The 21,224-nt window shown below is 32.8% G+C and overlaps 1 protein-coding gene across 3 annotated transcripts in view; it reads left to right on the top strand.

The window, feature by feature from the left end:
- Positions 1–462: 462 nt before the first annotated feature.
- The window catches only part of ODF2L (outer dense fiber of sperm tails 2 like), a 35,390-nt gene continuing 14,628 nt past the window's right edge, over positions 463–21,224 (top strand). For 2 of the 3 annotated variants that reach the window (XM_025052087.1, XM_015595306.2), the window contains exons 1-10: positions 463–681; positions 7,447–7,616; positions 9,430–9,562; positions 10,219–10,347; positions 11,716–11,775; positions 11,928–11,999; positions 12,550–12,666; positions 16,237–16,422; positions 19,605–19,714; positions 20,662–20,797. In XM_025052087.1, the coding sequence (XP_024907855.1) occupies positions 7,504–7,616; positions 9,430–9,562; positions 10,219–10,347; positions 11,716–11,775; positions 11,928–11,999; positions 12,550–12,666; positions 16,237–16,422; positions 19,605–19,714; positions 20,662–20,797 (1,056 nt within the window). In that variant the 5' untranslated portion in view covers positions 463–681; positions 7,447–7,503. The remainder of the gene's footprint in view (positions 682–7,446; positions 7,617–9,429; positions 9,563–10,218; positions 10,348–11,715; positions 11,776–11,927; positions 12,000–12,549; positions 12,667–16,236; positions 16,423–19,604; positions 19,715–20,661; positions 20,798–21,224) is intronic. The other variant, XM_025052086.1, reaches the window with a different exon arrangement.

Raw genomic sequence — 21,224 nt, 5'->3', positions numbered from 1 at the left:
AGGGAATGGTGGGCAAAGGGAAGATGAATGAGTAAAGGGAATCAAATATCTGGTGCCAGAAGATTGACTTTGGGTGGCGAACACACAGTACAATATACAGAGATGTATAATAGAATTATACACTGGAAATCCATATAATTTTACTAACCAATGTCACCCCAATAAATTAAAAAAAAAAATAAAGCACAAGGCAATTTTCCAGGATAAAAAAAAAAAAAGCAAAAGCAGGTCACTTCCAGAACACGTGTCCAAAAATTTGGAATTTATCATACTTATTTCTCTTTCTGGTTATGGATTTTTATAACTACACACAAATTCTGTCCTTTAATAAAACAAAAGGTTTGCGGGGGAAACTAAGAAACTGAGAGATGCTGCGCCTCTCCCCGCCCTCCCTCACTCCAGCCAATAGCAACAGGCCTCTGCGCGCTCTTTTCCCCGCCGACCAATCGGCTGCGCAACAGCGGGCCCAACGGAAAAGGCGGCCGTTGCCAGAGAAACCCTTGCTGGTTACTAGCTCTGCTTGTCTCACTGGCACGTTAGCGGGCACTCTTCCACCGCTAGCAGTTCTAAGAATTCGCCTGCTTCTGCCTCGGAGCCCTTTCCTTTCTTCCTAGCTTTTACCCACCGCACTGCCCACTGCTTCCTGCACCCTCCTAGCCCACCCAGGGCTAGAGAATACAGGTATGCTCGCCTGCCGGGTTCCCACTAACATCCGCGCGGCGTCATTCTATGTGGCCCCTTCGGACCCATTTCAAGCAGAGCAAAGCGGGCTGACGTCACGGCGACGTGCTGACGCAGCGGTGGGGGCGTAGGCGCGCTTTTGGGCGGGGGGAAGCTTGGGCTTGGGTGCTGGTTGGGAGGGACACCGTGTCGGTCTTCGGACGTGTGACACGCGGGTGGTGGTGGGTCCCAGGAGAGGAAGTCCCTTGTGTCCACCCAGGGCCATACTTCAGCTCCTTGAAGCCCACACCCTCCACTTCCCCTGGACTGGCTGTCTGGGCTGGGAAAAAAGGAGCGAGTCTCGTACTCCTAGGAGGGGGTGTGATCCTTGGGACAGCAGGGCAGATCTTAGTGAGATGGGATTCACAAGGAAGCCCTGACTGGGCCGGCCCGGGGCAAGGCGGGGTTTGTTTTCGGAAATAGTGCTTTTACTCATTCGGTTGGCTTTTATGCGCCCACTATTTAATATTGCACATCGTGGTAGGCCTTGGGGTTCCTAAGTGAAGACTACTCCAGGAATGAATTTCTTCAGGGTCTTTCTAGGTTCCAGCATCTGTAGGAAACCCCTTCAAGGATGTGGTCTTGGGCAGGTCACTTAATCGTCCCGGCTTCAGTATCCTCATCTGTAAAAGAAGACAATGATAGTCACATTGGAGTGGTTAAGTAATAGAAGAGATCAAGTAAACTAGTGCCAAGTTTTGAGTGTGAGTGGTTAGTAAGTGGTGGTCATTGTTACTGAGCAATGCATTGCCAGACTGGCTGGTGGGGATGAAGTCTGTCGTAGAGAGAGTTTCTCTGTAACCTCATGCAGAGTAAAGTTTCAGGTGTTTTTGAGTGAATGACGTACTTGAAGCAGTTTTAAGCACTACTTGGTTAGTTATAGTTAAACCACAGAAAGATGTTTGCTTTTAAAATTAGTTTGCTTCCTTTCTGCTTAAAATAATGTCATGGTCATGTTTGTAATTCTTTAAAAGCTAGGTATTCATTTTTTGCTACTTATTTACTTCTGGTTTCGCAATTGCTGTGTATTAATAGTATTGCTTTTTGTATTCCAGACACTCAAGGGTATGAGAAAATGGCGTTGTTTATATTACTATTAATCATTGTGCTTGGTCTGTACAAATGAATGAGACCCAGGAAACTGCGTATAGCAATGAAGTTAACATCTACCCTCTGGGCACAATTATGTTGGAAGTCAATAATTGTTTTCCTCCGGGCTCTGGTTTAGTAGTATTCAATTTATGAATACATTGAAGATGACTTGTATTCATTCTACAAAGAATAGACACTGAAAGAATTGGTTTGACTATAAGAGTTGGTTCTATACAGATAATTCAGACCTGCAAGTAATTTCAGGAATTGTGGTTGACTGAGGGTGATTATTGTATGTATAAACATGAAAAAATTTGAAGACCTGATTGGAAAGCAGCCCCAACAGAGTGAGCCAGAGGGCCCTAAATAGAACCAAAGAACCCCAACTGTAAGTGTTTCTAAATCATTCTGTTCAAACCTCACTACAGCTTTGGCTGACAAAGATTACTCTCATTCTGAATACCAGAAAACCAAGGCTATGGGTGAGAGTTGTCCATATCAGGTGGCTCGAAAGGACAAAGAACTGATGAGTCAGGCCCAGTATTTCATTTTAATATGCTGCTTCTGGGTCATCAAGGAATGGTTAAATTATGTTCAGTCTTCCTTCTCTGTTGAGAAGGAGAAAATAAATGCTTTTAAAAGATTTTCTTCAATCTCGTCTAAGTTAATTTTGATACTCAAAGGGATAAGCTGTCATTTTTTTTTGCATTTTTTTTTTTTACATGTGGAGCAATCCATTTAGATGGTAATGGGTAAATGAAGAGTTTGATCACTTAAGCTGCACTGATTTCTTGCTATTCTGGCATTCTGATTCTAATTCTTTCATTGTTCTTCATGTTTTTATTACCAATATAAACACCTTTTGATCGAAATTTTTTATAGGAAAAGAATGTTGGAATTTCATCTCTCTGGGACCCTAAAAATCAGTTTGGCTGCTTCTCTCCTCCCCTCTCTATGCCTAAGTCCATTCTCCAAAAGACCACTTGATTTATCTTTTAAAGGTGCACTTCTGATCTGTCATTCCTTTTCTTAAAATTATTTAATGGTGTCTTAACATTTAGGAAAAAATTCAAACTCTTGAACTTGGCATATAGTTGCCGCTTTCAGTTCGTCCAGTTTCATCTTCTGCCACTTGCCCTTGCAAGTCATGTTCCCTCCTGATTCCTTGCTTGTTTTATCCTCTGTCTGGAATGCCTTTTGCTGTTCTTTTTGCCAAGCTCAAAGTTGTTCTGCAGGATTCAACTGAGGTTTCACCTCCTCTGGGGAGTCTCCCAGGATCATGCCAGCTGGTGTTAAATATCCTGTATGCTCTCTTGGGACCTCATGAGCTCCCTCTCACAGCCCTTAGCACACTGGAGTTTAGTGGTCTGCTCAGTGTCTGCAATCTCTTTATACTTGTAGTCTCTGCCTTCAAGGAGCTCAACCTTACTCATCCTTCACATTTCCTTGTACAGAACAGATTTCATTTTAAAATATAAACTGAATTTATGAGTGTTGTTAAAATCTGACTACATTAAGCTCTGTCACTTCCTTGGTTATAATATTGGGCAAGCTATTTAACTTTTCTAAAACGTGTCTTTCCCCTCTATAGCTTTTGGATGTTAATAACAATTCTGTAAGGGTTTTTGTGAGGTGATGTTTATAAAGTCAGTCAATGCTCCTTTAACAAATGGCAGCACTTGCCTTCATGTGGAAGGGGAGGAAAATGCTTTGTTTATCCGGTAAAGGATACAGATTTTACTGGGGATTAGATGATATTCTGAACATCTTTGGTCCAGTCCTCTCTTGGATAATTGGATTCTATATGGGTTTCCCTTCATTTCAAAAGTGTCCCAGTTTGAATAATAAATTATTCAATCACCATAACTTACATAGTAGAATCTTACTTATGCTCTTAACTGTGTTAGGTATTTTTTGAGGGCAGAGGGTCATGGGTATGATATTTGCTCTTATAGATTTAGTAGCAAGTTTGAAAGAAAACTAAAACATGAGCATTTACAGAGCAATTAAATTCTAAACCGTATGATTCCGAAAATACTATTTGATGTTTAGGACATTTAGGGCTGGAGCAGTCAGGGGAATATTTTGGGAAGAAGGAGGAACTGGACCTTGAAGTAAGAATAGCATATTTAGAAATAAGTCAATGTCGCCATTTCCTCTTCCCCCTATATTATCCAATCTGCAACTCTTTCATATTTAAATTCCTTTATTCATTGGACAGAGGCGTTAGCTAATTATTTACAGTCTTGTGCTGCACAACGACATTTTGGTCAACATTGGACTACATAGATGATGGTGTGATCCCATAAAATTACAGTGGAGCTGAAAAATTTCTATCACATGTGATGTCATAGTCATCCTAACGTATAGTACAGTGCATTACTCACACATTTGTGGTGATGCTGGTGAAACAAACCCGAGCTGCCAGATGCATAAAATTATACCACACACAATTATATACAGTACATAATATTTGATAATAATGTTGTTTATGTATTTACTAGTTATTTTAGAGTGTACTCTTTCTACTTATAAAAAAAGCTTGCTACTTGATTTAATCTTATACAATAACATGCAGTATAGGCTTGTAGCCTAGGAGTAGTAGGCTATACCATACAGCCTAAGTGTGTGATAGGCTATACCATCTGGTTTAGTGTAAGTGCACTCTATGATGTTTGCACAATGATGAAATCACTTGATTCATTTTTCAGAATGAATCCCTGTCATTAAGTTGTGCATGACTCTATCTAAGTTAACTTCATTATACCAGAAAATGGTTTTTTTCCCCAATTTTGGTAATTTTTACTCATAAGATCTGTTTTCCACCTGTGATTATTTTTATTCTTTGCCTATTTACAAATTTCCTATACTTTTTTTTTTTTCCATTATGGTATCTAAAAAGCCACACAATTACTTCTCTAGTAAACTTTTGACTAGTGTCTAGAAATAATGAGAAACAAGCAGCATTACTATATGTACTTTGTGTTCCTTGCTGAATATTTTATAGTGAATTCTTCAGTAGAAGCTATGTGCTTTTATTTGAAGCCAGTGGGAGCTAATTTTCAAGAATTAATGTTTGGCAAAACAAATAGAAATCTTCAAGATTCACATGCTTTTCTCTTTGGAAAGATTAATTTTAAATACATATGTGTCTGCAGCTGGTTAGTTTACTCAGAACATCTAGATGCTAAGGAAGGTCATGGATCGTGATCTTTCTTTTCTCTCACCATGGCCAGCGTCACTGAACAGCCATCTCTCAAATGCTTGTCGTTGGCCAAAATGGAACACAGTTGAGTGAGTGTAGCTGGATCAGCATACACCCATGATCAGACCTGGAAAAAGACTTAAGTACATGCCTTTTTGGTAGGGGACTGGTAAAGTCATCTCTATATAGGAGATTTAATTGTTTAAACATTAAAAATATTTAAAAATTGCTAACCTTTAGTGATTTGATCATGTGTTCATGTGCACAACATGTGTTAGTTCATTACTAACAAGTTGTTCAAAAGTATAATACATTTGTCAAAGACAGTATTATTCTACATAATGGAAAACATTTTCTTGCAAAACATCTGCTTTTCCATATAAGAATAATACATTTGATTCACTAACATGATAGCATTTTTTATGACTGTAGGACTTATTATGCTAAATAAAATTACTACATTGTTCTTCAGCACACACATGTATTTAGTTATAGTATTGTCGCAACATGGAAATAGTGGAATGCTTGAGAACCTCTGAATAGTTTTTATCCTGGAAAATATTTCTAGATTGTAAGGATATGATTATTGATAATTTCTATGGAAATATCTGAGACTTGATTTATATAGTTCTCTGCTTTGTGGTCTGAGGAGTCTGTAATGAAGATAAACTTTTAGAATGTTGGACTAAAAGTCAATCTAAAATCCCAATTTTTACAGTGCTTACCATTTAAAATAAGACAGTCACTTTTATAGGAGATAAAGCAGAAAAATGATGTATGCTTTTATCTTGTGATGAAACTTAGAAAAATTGTATAAGTAGCTCCCAGTAGCCCACAAAGCTAAGTAAGAACTCATTTAAAATATTGATACAAAACTGAATCTTATAAAATTTCCTACAAATTGAAGATCCCTATTCCTTTACATTGATTTTTAAAATTTTATTCCAAATATAGAAACCATTTTTCTTTTAACGATCCAAGAAAAGATGAATCGAGGGGTGAATAAGTAAAAAGCAACAGTTTTTATTCATCATTTTCGTTAACGGCTATAAACCTCGAGTCTTCTCTAATTTTTGCTTAACTTTTATAAGGCTCTTTTATGAGATTCCACTGTACAGAGGAACAAATATTTAAAGAAGTGAATGGCTGAAAGATAAATACCAATTCTTTTTTTAGTGGGGTAACTATTGCAAATGAAATCAGTAGGCGATAGTTCTTTTGATTGCAGTGACTTATCCAGAGCATATTCTTCTTCACCCTTAGGTTTGGTTTTTCATTTGATTTTGTATGTCTGTTTACTTTTAATTCTTCTAGACTACAGCTAGCTTAAATATTGTTATTCCTTAATAGCAGATGTTACATATTTGCAGCATTCAAGTAGGTCATCTTAGTCTATCTGTAGGTTATTTAGCAGTTTCATTTGGGCATGAGTCTCTGGTATTTCAAAAATATAAAAATGCTTTTCATTGGCCTATATTTTAAATATTTGCCTCTATGGTATATAGAACTTTCAGACAAAATTAGATTTTTACAGACACTTTGGAAGGTTTCGAAATTGCTAATTAAATATATGTTGTGAGTAATTTTCAACTTATTTCATCTACCTAAAGTATTGAAAGTTCTTAAACATAAGTATTTTATAACACAGATATATAAAACTAAATTATAAAGAGATAAATATCTGAAAAAATGCAGAAAACCTTAAATATACTATTTGATTTTATATAAACAAAATGAAGTTAGGAAGACACATTACCATATATCAGAGTTGTAAAAACACAGCCTTAAGGATTACTGAAGCAGTAACTCATTAAACTGGAACAGTTTTAAAGAAATTCATAAATATTCACGTTTTTAAAATGACATCTATAAGTTTGAGTGAAAGCAATTACTTTATTCAGTAAAACTTAGAAGTAATGCCATTTGTCTTATTCATTATCACCAAGGAATATCCTAGATTGAGCTACAAAATGAGAATGAATGAATGTAATTTTGAAAGGTCCACTTTTAAAGAGATAACATCTTTGTAGCTATTGTCAAATACTTTCAAAAGTATCTTCTAGGCATAAATAACAATGAGCACTATTGTTAACCCATGGTTTTTCTATCTGTTTTCTAGTCTGTTTTAAGATATTATTATAATGCTTGAAGAAATAGACTAATAAAAATGTCTACATTTTTGTGATTATGTAGAAAAGAGTGGTCTTTTGGAAAATGTTTATAGAAATTGGCAATTGTTGAATGGTTGTGCTATGCAATTTTGATACAATTTTGAATTACTATCACAATGAGTAACAGTTAAGAGTTCCAATTTGTCTGTGAAATATTCGTTTAAACATCTCCAGGATTTCTATCTTATATCATTGAGTAATGACAGGAAAAAAAGAATCTAATGAAATGATAAATTTAATAATTAAAATATTTCCTAGGTTTCAGCTTATGTGAAGAAGTCGTAGAAGCCATCTATCAATCCATTTCCTGAATATATGGAGAAGCCTGCAAATGATAGAAGTCATTCAGAAGAACTATTTTCACATTTTCAAAGTAGACCAGAGAAAGAACATTTACCACTTCATGCCAGTGAAAGTCATCTTAGCTGGTATTCTCAACAATAGGGGCTATCTAATTATCTGATTTCAGAGTTTCATGTTTTGTTCACGTTGTAAATTATTCGAATCAAATATAGCATTCTTTTAAGAATATTTTCTTCAAATCTAGTAATTAACATTTAATTTGATTATAAATGTACTCATTTAGCAAAATTTGGCCAGTTTTTTTGAATCTTAATGAAAGCACTTAAAAACAAAAACCTTACCTAAAAGAATTTTTAAAGTATAAAGCATTTTAACTAAGGTAAATGAAAATATACATACTATGGAATTTTGGAAATATAGTTTATGAGTATTAATTTACTTTTACTTGGCATATTGATCAAACAAATACTTATCATATTTTGCTTCTTTATGATGGGGAATATACTCATTATTTATATGACTCATTGCCCCACAAAATGACAATCAAAATACCATTAGTTTAGCTTCCAGTTTAGCTTGTTACAAATGAAGATATTTGGTCATATATAATCATTCTTGACTTTCTGTCCAAGGTTTTTAATAATGGACACTTGTCATTCATAGCCAGTATCTTTTTAGGCCCATCATTTTAAGCCAGTGGTATTTAAGAAAACATCTACTTTTTGACATAACCTCTAAGATGCCATCAGTTGCTGATGAGCCATTATATTATGTTTCAGAAAGAAAAATACTGCTAATTAAAGACTTGGAATTTATAAATGTTGAAAAAGTTCTTCAAACTTAATTATACATAGAGTTTTATTCAAACAACTCTGTGCTTATATAAAAATAAAATGTAAGTGAAATAAATGAATTAGGTATTCTCAAAACTTCTCTGTATACTAGTCCAACTCTTCTGAGTCACTTTTTAACTCAAGTAGTCCTTGCTTTTAAGATTATTGGTGACATGACATTTCTTAGGATCTTTAACTGAAATAAAATTTATTGTTACTGGGCTCTTAATTACCATATACAGCAAGGCTACATTGAGTCTTGCTTCTGAAATGTTGCTAAGCATTCCTACTTCACTAACTCCCTCAAACTCTGTCTATGACCCTGTATTCTTAGGGGTTAAAAAAGTGCTGCACCCAATCTCTGGGTATTTGGCAAAGCGTTGGACACCCATTCTATACCTTTTGAGCATGTACAGGATTGCCAGCTCAGGACTGCCTCCTGATTGACAAAGTTTGCAAGAAGCATCGTGATTTCAGGATGTAAAAATGTGACCCTCCCCCCAAAAAATGTATCTTACAGATATTGCACAGTATTATCTAGGCAAAACATAATCAGGAAGGCAAATATTATCAGATTTGTTCTGAATGATAATTATGAACACAGATGTGAAGGATTTTGAGATACCTAGAGAGCTTTAGGTTTTTTGTGTTCCATTAGTTTAGGTTATTCATTCTTCTGGAGGACTTTTTTGTGAACTGTAAGTTTCAAGAAAAGGTTTGGGAATACGATCTGGAAAGACAAATCTTTTGGGTTTGGATGAGGGAGAAGGAAGGGAATTAAAATAGACAAACATGCACACAAATCATTTTACTGTAAAAGGGATGTTGATTAATTATCAAATTGCACAGTGAAACATTGCTGTTGGTGGTCTTTGTGTTTTATATATCTTAACATTTTAAAAACTGTCTTTATTTATAGTAAATGTAGAAAAAATATGGAAGTATAGAAAAATTTATTACATTTTCAGTGACAATTTACTGTTACATTTTGTAGAACAATTTATGGAACTGTAATATTTAGTTAGGCTATAATATGTTTGCCTAAAAGTATACCTAGTTTATGTGACAGATTTAACTTAAATTTTGTTTGTGAATATCTAATTAGTTTACAGCAGGGCGTCTTAAATGAAACAACTGAATTGGAAGCAACATATAAGGAAGCCGAGTTGGCAACCTACTCTGTAGAATTACTTTTGCCATTATTTAAGGACACCATTGAAGAAATTAGTTTTGAAAATGTGAGTACTTGTGAACATCTAATAAAATGAAAAGTTAGCATAATACTCAATGCATTAACTACGGTCTCATATATTAAAGTGGTTATACTCACATACTGGTATTTGATATAAAAAAAATGCAGGTTTATCATCAGTGTTCTTTATTCGTATGTCAGTAACTGTAACTCTTTTCCTCAGAGATAATCTCAAGCATGTACTTGATAAGAGGCCAAGCTAGAAACTGCATACCTTGATGCTCAATTTACCTGGATTTGAATTAGGGAGTCAGTTTTTCTCAAGAGTGAATTTAAAATAAAAAATATTCTGAGAGATGAAATAAATCTCTTTTCTCTAATGTTATGTGGAAATAGAAATCTGTATTCTAAAATTTCAGTATACTAAAGTTTGAGTAAAGAACAAAACACTGGATTGTATTCTATTAGTTTTATTTAAATAAATGACAAATATTTTAGGGTTTAAGCCCTTATTTTGATTTCATTTTACTTTAATATACTAGGTAACATCCTATTACTATCAATAAACTTGGCAAAATTTACTATTACTATGTACAAAATAATGATTTTGATACTAGGAAAAAGTTTTTTGATAATAGTAACATTTTAGAGTATCTTAATGCTATATCTTAAAATATGTATGTGGTTTTTATATTTTGTCAGGCTAATCTTTCTGCATCCAATTTGAAGAAGATTTTTAAACAGAAGGAGATATTAACAAAAGAATTAAACACTTTTAAACGTGTAAAACAATCTTTTGAATATCTTCTTAGAAAGACAGAATACCAACAAGTAAGGAACATTAACCACTAATTTAATAGCCTTCATTTGAAGGCTATATTATTTCTCAAACCATAGAAATTAAAATGGTATATTTGAAATGGAAATAATACTTGAATTTTGGTTTGAAATGGCAACCCTTAAACTAATCCCTACTTTTATTATTTTATAAATAGTCTTACAAGAAAGCAACATTTTTATAGAAAATATATTTTTAGTTTATATCTCAAAAACTTTGTTATACTATAATTTTCAGTTGATTACAATAGAATACTCTTAGAATTTAAGCTCTTGTGTACATTATAGTTATAATTTATGGGGGGTTTTGGTAGCAGTTTTGTCGTGATATAAGTCACATACCATACAATTCACCCTTTTAAAGTGTACAATTCAATGATTTTTAGTGTATTCACAGAATTGTGTGGCCATCACTCCAATCAATTTTACAGCATTTTCATGACTACAAAAAAGAAACTCCATGCCCTTTAGAAGTTCACTTCCCATACCCACCCAGCCTATTACCTACTTTCTGTCTCTATGCATTTGCCAATTCTTGACATTTCATATAAATGGGCTCATTTCATGTGTGATTGTTCATGACTGCCATCTTTCATTTAACATGTTTTCAAGGTTCATCCATGCTGTAGCACTTATCAGTGCTTCATCTCTCTTTATTGCTGACCCATATTTTGTTGTATGGGTAGACCACTTTTACTTTTCCATTCCTCAGTTGATGAACGCTTGGGTTGCTTCTGCTTTTGGCTGTTAGGAATAAAGCTGCTGGGAACATTCATTTATATGTTGTACCTAAAGAAATGAAAACATATATGTATGCCAAGCAATGCCCTTATAGAACATAAGGATGTGTTTCCTGAAGTCCACGAACTGTGTATATGATTTTACATTATATGTATATGCATATGTGCTTTGAGTGAAAGGAATTCATAGCTTTTTCACATTCTTCACTGGGAATATAACACTCAAAATGAATACACGATCTTCTCTATTCTCATTTCAAATGTCTACGTAGAATTGTTACTGATTTGGTATAATTACAAAAAATTTCTTATTGATAGAATTAGGTTGTTTATAATTTTGACCTGTTAACAGCACTGTGAGCTTCTGTAGGCAAGATTTTTGTGATTTTTATGTCATGGGCTTGTACTTTCTGAGTCATTTAGAGATTAATTTAGTAACTCCACTAATTTCATAACTTGTGTACAAAACATAATTTGGAAAACTTGGGCAAAAATCCTTCTGATGTTAATTAAAAAAAAATCTAAACTGTGCATAGTAGTTGTTCATATTAATTTCTTAATTGAGACTTATTCCACATTCTACTACTTTTAAACACTGATTTATAGAATCTTTTTTTCACAGATAGGCGACAGTTTGTCCAGCATATTAGAGAGGCTAACTGATAATGAAAGTGAAAATACTGTAAGTCTTTTTACACTTTGTGTCTGTTTTTACACTTTGTGTCTTTTTATGCTTTGTGTTTATTTTTTGTTTGTATGTTGCTTGGCTTTATAAAATTAGCCACCATTATTAAAGTTATGATATTTCTAACTCTTACATTATATTTGCTGAAGAATCTTAAGAAGAAGGTACTTGAAAAGGAGACGTATATCCAAGAACTTTCTTGTTTGTTTCAGAATGAAAAGGTAAGCAAATTTTGAGCTTAATTCATTTATTTTCTTAATATTGATTCCTTACCTTCTTTCTATCCTGGCCCCCATATCAGAAATAGATACAAAAGGTTTTTAGATTATTTTGGTATTTTACAAGTTTTATGTAACAAATATGACATCTTAATTATTTAAAGGTTTTTTAAAAGATTTTTATGATGTTTCTGTCAGGGTACTTGGCATAAATCACTGTTAGGAACTATGTGTAAATTTGTATTTCAATTTTAGTATAAAGTAGGGAATTTGGGTGTTTGTAGGAGCATTTTAGACATACCCATAATTTTACTTTGGAAGATAGGAATTTTAAAAAAGAAATAATTATGAAGAGCCATTAAATAAAAAGAGGACAGAGAAAACATCCCAAAAGCCTTACATAAAATATATTTTGTAATAGGGGGGGTCATGGTTTATGTAAAGTCTTACTTTATTTTTTATCAATTTTTCAGTTTGTGTCTAAATACGGGTAAAGTTAAAGATTGTGGAGAAATATATCAAGTAATGCATTTTTTTGTTTTCTCTGTTTTAGGCAAATGCTTTGAAAGCAAACCGTTTTTCACAATCAGTGAAAGTAGTACATGAACGACTACAGTTCCAAATTCATAAAAAGGAATCAGAGAATGATAAATTAAAAGAATACATAAAGGTTATATTCATCCATTTTTATAGTTTGTGATAAAGTTAATGACCTAGTATAAAAGCCTTTACTTAATTCTGGAATGTGATGGTGTTTAAAGAATTAAACTGAAGTGTTGCCATGGGAAATATATATTTGAGGCAAATCTTAATTTTAAGATTTCTCAGCTGTCTAAAGATTTGCCTCCAAATTCCAATATAAAAATGCTGTCTCATTTTAGTACTAATCTAAGAATGACTTGTAGAGCTTGAATTACTTAAAACAAACAAACAAACAAAAAAACTTTTCTAGTATATAGTTTTTTATGTTTATTGTGGATAATTTGTAAAATAAATATACCGAAACCTGTGTTTACACTTTGGTATATAGTATTCCAGTTTTTTTCCTACATCTATACATACATACATACATACTCTCACACATATTTAGTAAGTAGTCAATAAATGTTTATTATTTTTGTGTTTGTTACTAATGGTAATAACTTTAAAATCAGATAACTTAGGTTTGGTATTCAGACAATCAAATAATCTCCTTGGCATATAGTTTTTTTTTTTTAGCGGTATAAATAAGAAGAATTATTGGTTTAAACTGAGTGGTTTAAATGTTCTTTAGGAAGCCTCACAGTCACTTTTCCATAGGAATTTGAGGTTGCTTTGATATGACACAAGCTAATTGGATCTGTTGTCAATATTTTTGCCAAAGAAAAACAAAAAGTATTCCCACTTTCAGAAGAGAAGTATACCAAGACAAATCCTATTGGGTGTGAGGACTTCTGTGTCAAATTTGTTTGCTTTTGCGCTCCTGAATCGTAGCAGATGCCCACAATCTGTGACACATGTTTCAAGAATGCACTTGGGGTCTTTCTTTTTTTTTTCTTTCAATAGCAAAAAGCTTTTGCCTATCGAAGGGACACTAATCAGGATTATGGGAGATGTAAAATTTGTCCTCTGTCCCCCTACATGTGCTTTAAGCACTTTCTCTCATAGACTTCCTGTGTCCTTTGATCAGTGTCCTGGGCACTGCACATGAACTAAAGTTGCTGTTGCATTGCTTGTCATGGTTAATATAAGAAAATACATATGATTTAACATCTCAGATAATCATCCACTGCAATTTTATCTTACACAATTTTTAATTATGTCCTCAAATAGCAGTTGGTGAAATTTTTGAAATTATTTTCTTCAACTTAAAAATGAAATATTAAGTGATTTTTTAAAGTTTACAGTTACTTCATGGACGTGGTTCCATAGTGTAGTGGTTAGCACATCTGCTTTACACGCAGGAGGTCCTGGGTTCACACCCCAGTGGAGCCTCAGTCCATGGTGTGTGGCCATGCCACCGTGAACAAGCCCTATGTCTGATCTTGGAAGCTTAAGCAGGGTCGGGCCTGGTTAGTACTTGGATGGGAGACTACCTAGGAAGACCAGGTGCTGTAGGCATAAATAATAATAAATAATTTTTTTAAAAAAGATTATATAATGGTTACTTCATATACCCATGCTAATTTGGGGAAAGAATATAAAGCTAAAATCCTAAGATTTTACCATGACAGTCTACTGTCTAATACTTTGAATTTAAATTACTTAAAAAAAAATTCAGCTGTTTAGAAATGATTAAAAGAAGTTGCATTAGGTTACGTGCTATAATTTTCTACATTCTCTCTTACACACACACTTTTGGAATTTAAGGCATTAAGTAAGTAATTGGGGGTCAGAATTCAGTTCTTCAGTTTAGGTTTAACAAGTTATCTTTTAGAGTACAAACACAGTGAACTCAATTTGGCAACAGAAATCTCAATTTTTTAGTATTGTTGAGTCATTTCATTTAAACAATATAAATTACGTTATAATTCTCTGAGAACTAACCAAAAGATACTTTGAACCTATTTTTATTTTTGGATTTTTATAATATAGCAATTAGAGTTAGAATATTTTTACATTTTAGAAGAACAGAATGACTTGTAATATGCAGCATGTGTAGTTCTTTGGAAATATGAAAAAGGCAAATAATTGACTTTAAATATGTGTCTATTGTTTTGACAAATGACTAGTTATTCTGAAACTAAAAATAATTTGATAATACAATCCCTAATAGTATGGAATTTGATAGATCCATTAAGAAAGTCTTGACTGGAACCTTTTTCAAAAAATTTACTTCACTTTTGATATTTAAAAGGATTTTTTAAAGTGTATCAATTATTCATGATGTGATGATGACACCCTGTGGTTTCACAGAGGAATAACAGCTGTATTTCCTGCAGGGGTCTTTGTTTCTCTTAAGTAGACTTATTGTTAGTAATTTGTTTTTCCCCAACTACTCATTAAAACATTTCCTGGGATTTTTCAGGTTAAGAAAAATTTTTAGAGACAATTTGAGAATATTTTACTGCTTCCCCTATTCTACCTTGTCACTTTTCAAAGAGATCAAGTCTTTAAATCTTGTTTTAGATTTACATCTTAATCTTAATTTTAGTGGAAACGGAGAAGCATAGTTTTTGCTGATTATAGAGTTAAGAAGAAAAGCCCCCATTTTTTACCATAACTTCTTTGAGTCTTTAAAATTAAAATGATTGTCCAATGAATGGGAGACTAAAACTTAAATTCTGTAACAATTCTACATTCTTTTCAGTATTACGCAACATTCAAAAAGTATAAAAGCATTAAAATCTTAAGTCTTTAAATTCTTAGATACCTAATACTCAAATACTTTAAATACAAATTCTTAAAATAATTTGGAAAAAAACCCATGATAGTAGTCACACTAAATCATATCCATCATCTTCCGAGCCTAATATTGTCTGTCTCATTATGTCATCAAAAAAACAGCCATTCTACTTAACACTATTAAACTCAACAGGTAGAAACATCCCCTTCAAATATCTTTTTATTCTTACTAACTCTAATGGACCTAGTAGTCATTTGCTTATCTAAACTCGTTCAATCTTGGAATAATGCCCTCCCCAAAGTTACGACTCATTGGATAAAGCAGTACTTCTGTTGTCCTTGGTGAACTCTTTTAAGTGTCCAGACATGCCCCTTAATTCTAGTAAATTAAAATTTGGTAATTTTATCTGTGTTTATCTCATCCCTACCCTTCATATTCTATAGATTTTGATCATATATCCTTAAAACCTTTCTCATTTTAGCTAGAGAGCCCTAATATTTTTGGTGAGCTACTGATTTCTTTGAGCTTTGTGTACCTGTTGTTTGAACTGTTTCCCGCTCAATTATTGTTTTTTGATTTAAAATAACTAGTCCTATGTGTAATAGTCTAGATGCGAAGTTCTAGTTAATCACAATAGTTTTAAGGAAGTTAGTATTTGTGCTGTAATCAGTGATATTGGTATCTTTATAAGAAGAGTAGCATTTGTTTTATGTAAACTTTTGTATCTTAAATTCGTATTGCGACTAGTTACAGATAAACATTGATGAAATCATCTTTTCATCACTGTTTTGCTTTTTATTAATCATACAATGAATCCTTTTAGTAAACTCTATGTGGAAGATTATTTACATATTTTTGCAATGTTTACATAAACATTGGAGCTCTAAAATAATTGCTGCTAATATTTTGTTTTAGAGCTTGGAGACCAAGATAGCCCAGTGGAACTTGCAATTGAAAAACAATAAGCAGGAGACTATAGCAATGAAAGAATCGAGTCAGCAAAAAGTTATAGCCCTCAAAAAGGCATCTAAAGTTTACAAACAAAGGCTTGAACATTTTACTGGAGACATTGAAAACCTTACTTCCCAAATTAGAGATCAGGTAAGTATAAAATTCTTTCTTAAAGAACTATTTTATGTACTCAGTTTATGTGGTTAATGTCATGATTCTTAATAAAATAATTTTATTCTTCTCTTTATGTTACTGATACTAGAAAAACTTTACTCATAGTGTTTTGCTTTAGTCTTTATTTTGAAAGATTACATAAAATGTCAAATTATATATTGAGTTATATCAGCATTTCCTGGGGAATTTTACTTAAAGGAAATGTGTGTCTCAAAGCTTCTATGGCCAACTAACTAAGGGTAAAATTTCATACATATTTTCCCTTGAAATTTTCAGTGTACATTAGCATATTAGAGGCACTGAGAAGGCTTCAGTAAAAGTAAAGCAATGTAATGGAAGATATTGAACTCAGAGTTTCCCACCACTTATTTAACCGCAGAACCCTTCTTTAACCCACAAAGCAGCTCTTGGAACTGGTTCTGAGGAACACCAGTTTGGGAAATGCTGATTTATTTTATTAGGCCATATGACTTCATTCAGTAATTCACTTCATTTAAACTCTGTAATGCATTTAAAACCATTTGCTGACGTAAACACACCATGTGAAAGTTATCTTTGCGTGTAGTACAAAGTTGAAAAATGGACTTAGTACTTTGTTGTTTTTAACAAATTATTATATTTACTCAATTACTAATTAATAAAGCATTCACTCTTTTTAATGTCTCACTGGTATTCCTCCTCTTAAGACCTTAAGATATTAAGACTCATAGAATTATTTGAGGTTTTTAGAAATGAAAACAGACTTATAAATGCTTATGTAAAGAAAACAATGTAATATTTTATAATCGCAAGTGTTAACATTTTAAGACTAATATTTAACCTACCTACATTCAGAAGAATTTAACTAGATAAAAGAATTGAGGGCTAGGTTCGAAATATTGAGCGTTGTAGACCTACTTGAATGCCTGAAAATATTCCTGAGTGATAAAAACCATCTGAGTCATTGCCATTTTTAGGATTTTCCTATTTAAATCGTGCCATATCATCCATGCCCCAGATAGTAGTATAGGAAGGTTCCTCCCCTTATTAACCTTGTGACTTTGGTTAAGGTACCTAACCTCTCTAAGCTTCACCTTTCTTATCTATAAAATAGGGATAATAATACTATCTGTCTCATGCTTATAGGGAAGAATAAATGAGAAAATATATGTCAGAGCACAGTGCCTGGCCATATTACATTTTTGCCATATTGGCCTCCTTTCTGTTCCTGTAATACAAGGAGTTTGTTTCATTGTTTTTGTTTCATTGTTTTGTTTGCTATTGCCTTTGGCTGTAACGTTCTTTTCCGGCTCACAATAGCTGGTTCTTTTTTTAATCATTTTTTAATTGACATCTCTTCAGAGGCCTTCATTGATCACTCATTTTGAAGTAGCTCCACACCAGTTAATCATATGAATGTCTTAAGTTTTCTTCATAGCATTTATTTTATAGGTAAAATTTCTAAATATCTTAATTTATAATTGCCCAGCTTATATTTCATAGTGCATATTTATTTTACAAAATATAAAAACAGAATACTAGCCTTTCTTCAATACAGCAAAAATGATACTGTAAACAATATAAACAAAAAATGTCTTGCACATAGTAGATGTTCAATAACTACTTGTTCAACAACTGGGTGAATGATAGAAGGACAGAAGAAAGCACCCAATAAATGTTAACTCTAATCATTACTACAGTAGTCCCCCCTTATCTGTGGTTTTGTTCTCCTCAGTTTCAGTTACCCACAGTCAATCATGGTACAAAAATATTAAGTGGAAGATTCCAGAAATCAACAATTTGTAGGTTTTAAATTGCACAACATTCTGCGTGGCGTGATGAAATCTTGCACCATCCCATTTTGTCCTGCCTGGTCATGAATCATCCCTTTGTCTAGCACATCCACACTGTATATGCTATCTGCCTGTTAGTCACTCATTAGCCATCTCAATGATCAGATCTATGGTCGCAGTATCACAGTGTTTATGTTCAAGTAAACCTTATTTTACTTAATAATGTCTCCAAAACAGGAGAGTAGAGATGCTGGCAATTTGGATATGCCAAAGAGAAGCCATAAAGTGCTTCCTTTGAGTGAAAAGCTGAAAGTTCTCAACTTAAGGCATTTTATTATCTCACATCACAAGAAGGGTGAGGATAGTACAATAAGATATTTTGAGAGAGAAAGACCACATTCACGTAACGGTTATTACAGTATGTTGTTATAATTGTTCTAATTTATTATTAGTTATTGTTAATCTTTTTCTGTGCCTAATTTATAAATTAAACTTTATCATAGGTATGTATGTATACAAAAAAAACATAGCACATATAGGGTTTGATACTATCAGCATTTTCAGTCAGCTACCGAGGGACTTAGGGCATAACCCCCGTGGATAAGTACTGTTGTACTTCTGGGCCTTCTGATTAGTAACTATTGGCACTGTTGTCATTCCAGGGAGTTTGTTTTTTTTGTAGAATGTAAACGGGTTACACAATGGCTATATAGCTCACTAGGTGGATTTGTAAAGAGTAGATTCATTTAGCAGTTATTTGTTAAAGTCTGCTGTATGCCGGGCACTGTATTCAAAGGCCTAGCAATGAACAAAACGGATAAAAATCTCTACTTCTGTGAGCTCGCGTTCAAAGTGGATAAGCCACCACTACTACTTTGATCTCTTTGCTGACAGTAACAATGTTTGAAGGCCAATGGGAGTAACCTCCACAAAACAGCCTGGCATCATTATAATAGATAAATAAGGCTGTATTAGTAAATGCTATGGAATTGTGGAATTGTAGGAAGTTTCCATATACACCAGAAGGCTTTGTCTGATGCTTACGTGGTTGTTAGTATCTTCTGTATATAGAATGCAAAATGAAAAGTTCATAGAAAGGAAATTATCTTCACTAATTCTAAAACATTGTTTGAAGTAGTTATAACAACATCCTTAAAATGTTTTGTTGGAACTACCACTATGTACATATTAAATAATAGTAACATAAAGATATTAAAGTTTACTTGAAAACATTCCTATATTCAGAGTTATACACTGAAATTTTCTATAACAGAAGTTTTATACTTTACAGGATGTTTCCTTGTTTATAATGTATTTGTGTTTAGGGCTGTGAACAAAACTAAAGTGTTATTAAATTACAAGATGAGTACTTTCTGTGTTTTTCAGGAAGCCAAGTTGTCTGAAGCAATTTTAGCTTCCAATGCCTGGAAAAGTCATTATGAGAAAATTTTAATAGAAAAAACTGAATTGGAAGTTCAGATAGAAACAATGAAAAAGTAAGAAAAAAATTTAGAATCTTTTTACAGTATAATAACCATTTCAGTTCTTTCCTTTGGTTTGTATTTTGGTTCTTCTGAATTACATGTAGTAAAGGTATTATCTGTATGATTTGATATTTTTCTATTTATAATTCTACAAACTTTTCTTACTTTGCTCTAAAAAAATATAATAAAAATGATTACCAATAAAAGTCTGTTGGTATTCACATTTCAAAACTTTGAACTCGTAAGTATGTGGTATTTGGATATCTGTCATCTATTAGTTGTAGTAAATGTTAACACTAACTTTGTCTTAAAATGGAAGTGATATTTCTCTACTGAACAAGAATGTATTAGTAAGAATATATAATAATGTTTATAATAAAAGCATAAATGCTTTCAAAATTCTAAAAAATATTATTCCATAAAGTGCTTGAAATGCATAAAAAAGAAAATGATAAAAATACATATATTTTATGCTTTGAAATTGATTGATAAGCTACCAATGAACCCTGAATATTTGCTTTTAAATATCTTGCTTTTTATATATTCCTTTCTATGTTATTATTGAAAATGAGCATATATACTTTGCTTCTAAAGATTAGTTATTGCCTCACCTCATCCTTTTATTTATCCTTGTCCTGAAATTGTATGTGTGTGCATGTGTGCGAATGAGAGACAGACAGACAAACATACCTGTGGATTAGTTTAGATGTTTTATTGAATAGCAAAGAGAATGTTGTGTAATTTTTTATTGGCATCATCAATGTTTAGTATTTCTAATCAAGGTTACTAAGGTAGTAACTTTATATAGGTAACTGCTTCATATTTTCCTTGTTCTATGAGTTCTATTAACTTTTGAAACAGTTTATTCTACCCAAATAATTTTAGAAACACACTTAAAATATATTATTTGAATGAAAATTTCTATAATTTTTTACAAATACATCATTTATTTTGTAAAGGCAAATCCTTAATCTTTTGGAAGACCTGAAGAAAATGGAAGACCATGGGAAAACATCATGTGAAGAAATTCTTAGAAAACTTCAGTCAATTGAATATGAAAGTGAAACTCTGAATCTTGAGAATACAAAATTAAAGGTACTGTGTGTGTGTGTATGTGTGTGTGTGTGTGTCTGTGTGTGTGTAATGTGTAAGGGCAACTTAGGCTACTTAATAGCAGTAGCTGGAAATAACAGCATGTTTAGAATAATGCTCTTGTATCATTTTGTCCTTATGTTTCTCAGAGTATCATAATCAGTAACTTCTAACAGATCTATCTTTATATGTCTGTATGTATAGACATGTATATACACATATTTATATAGTTTATAGTTGTATACACAGATACATGTTAAAATTGTTTTCAGCAGTGTTAAATAAGACTTATGAGGTTGAATAACTGTCTCTTTGTTTCAACCAAAAAAGATTATTTACTCTCCAATTTTAGCAGTTAAATGACTCATCTAAAATTACATTAACTTTAATGCAGAAGATTATTTCTAGGTGTCATGGTTATGATATGATA

This window comes from Pteropus alecto, unplaced genomic scaffold (assembly GCF_000325575.1).
Source record: "Pteropus alecto unplaced genomic scaffold, ASM32557v1 scaffold25, whole genome shotgun sequence".
In the NCBI taxonomy this organism is placed as follows: domain Eukaryota; kingdom Metazoa; phylum Chordata; class Mammalia; order Chiroptera; family Pteropodidae; genus Pteropus; species Pteropus alecto.
This window is presented reverse-complemented; position numbering and strand designations above follow the sequence as displayed.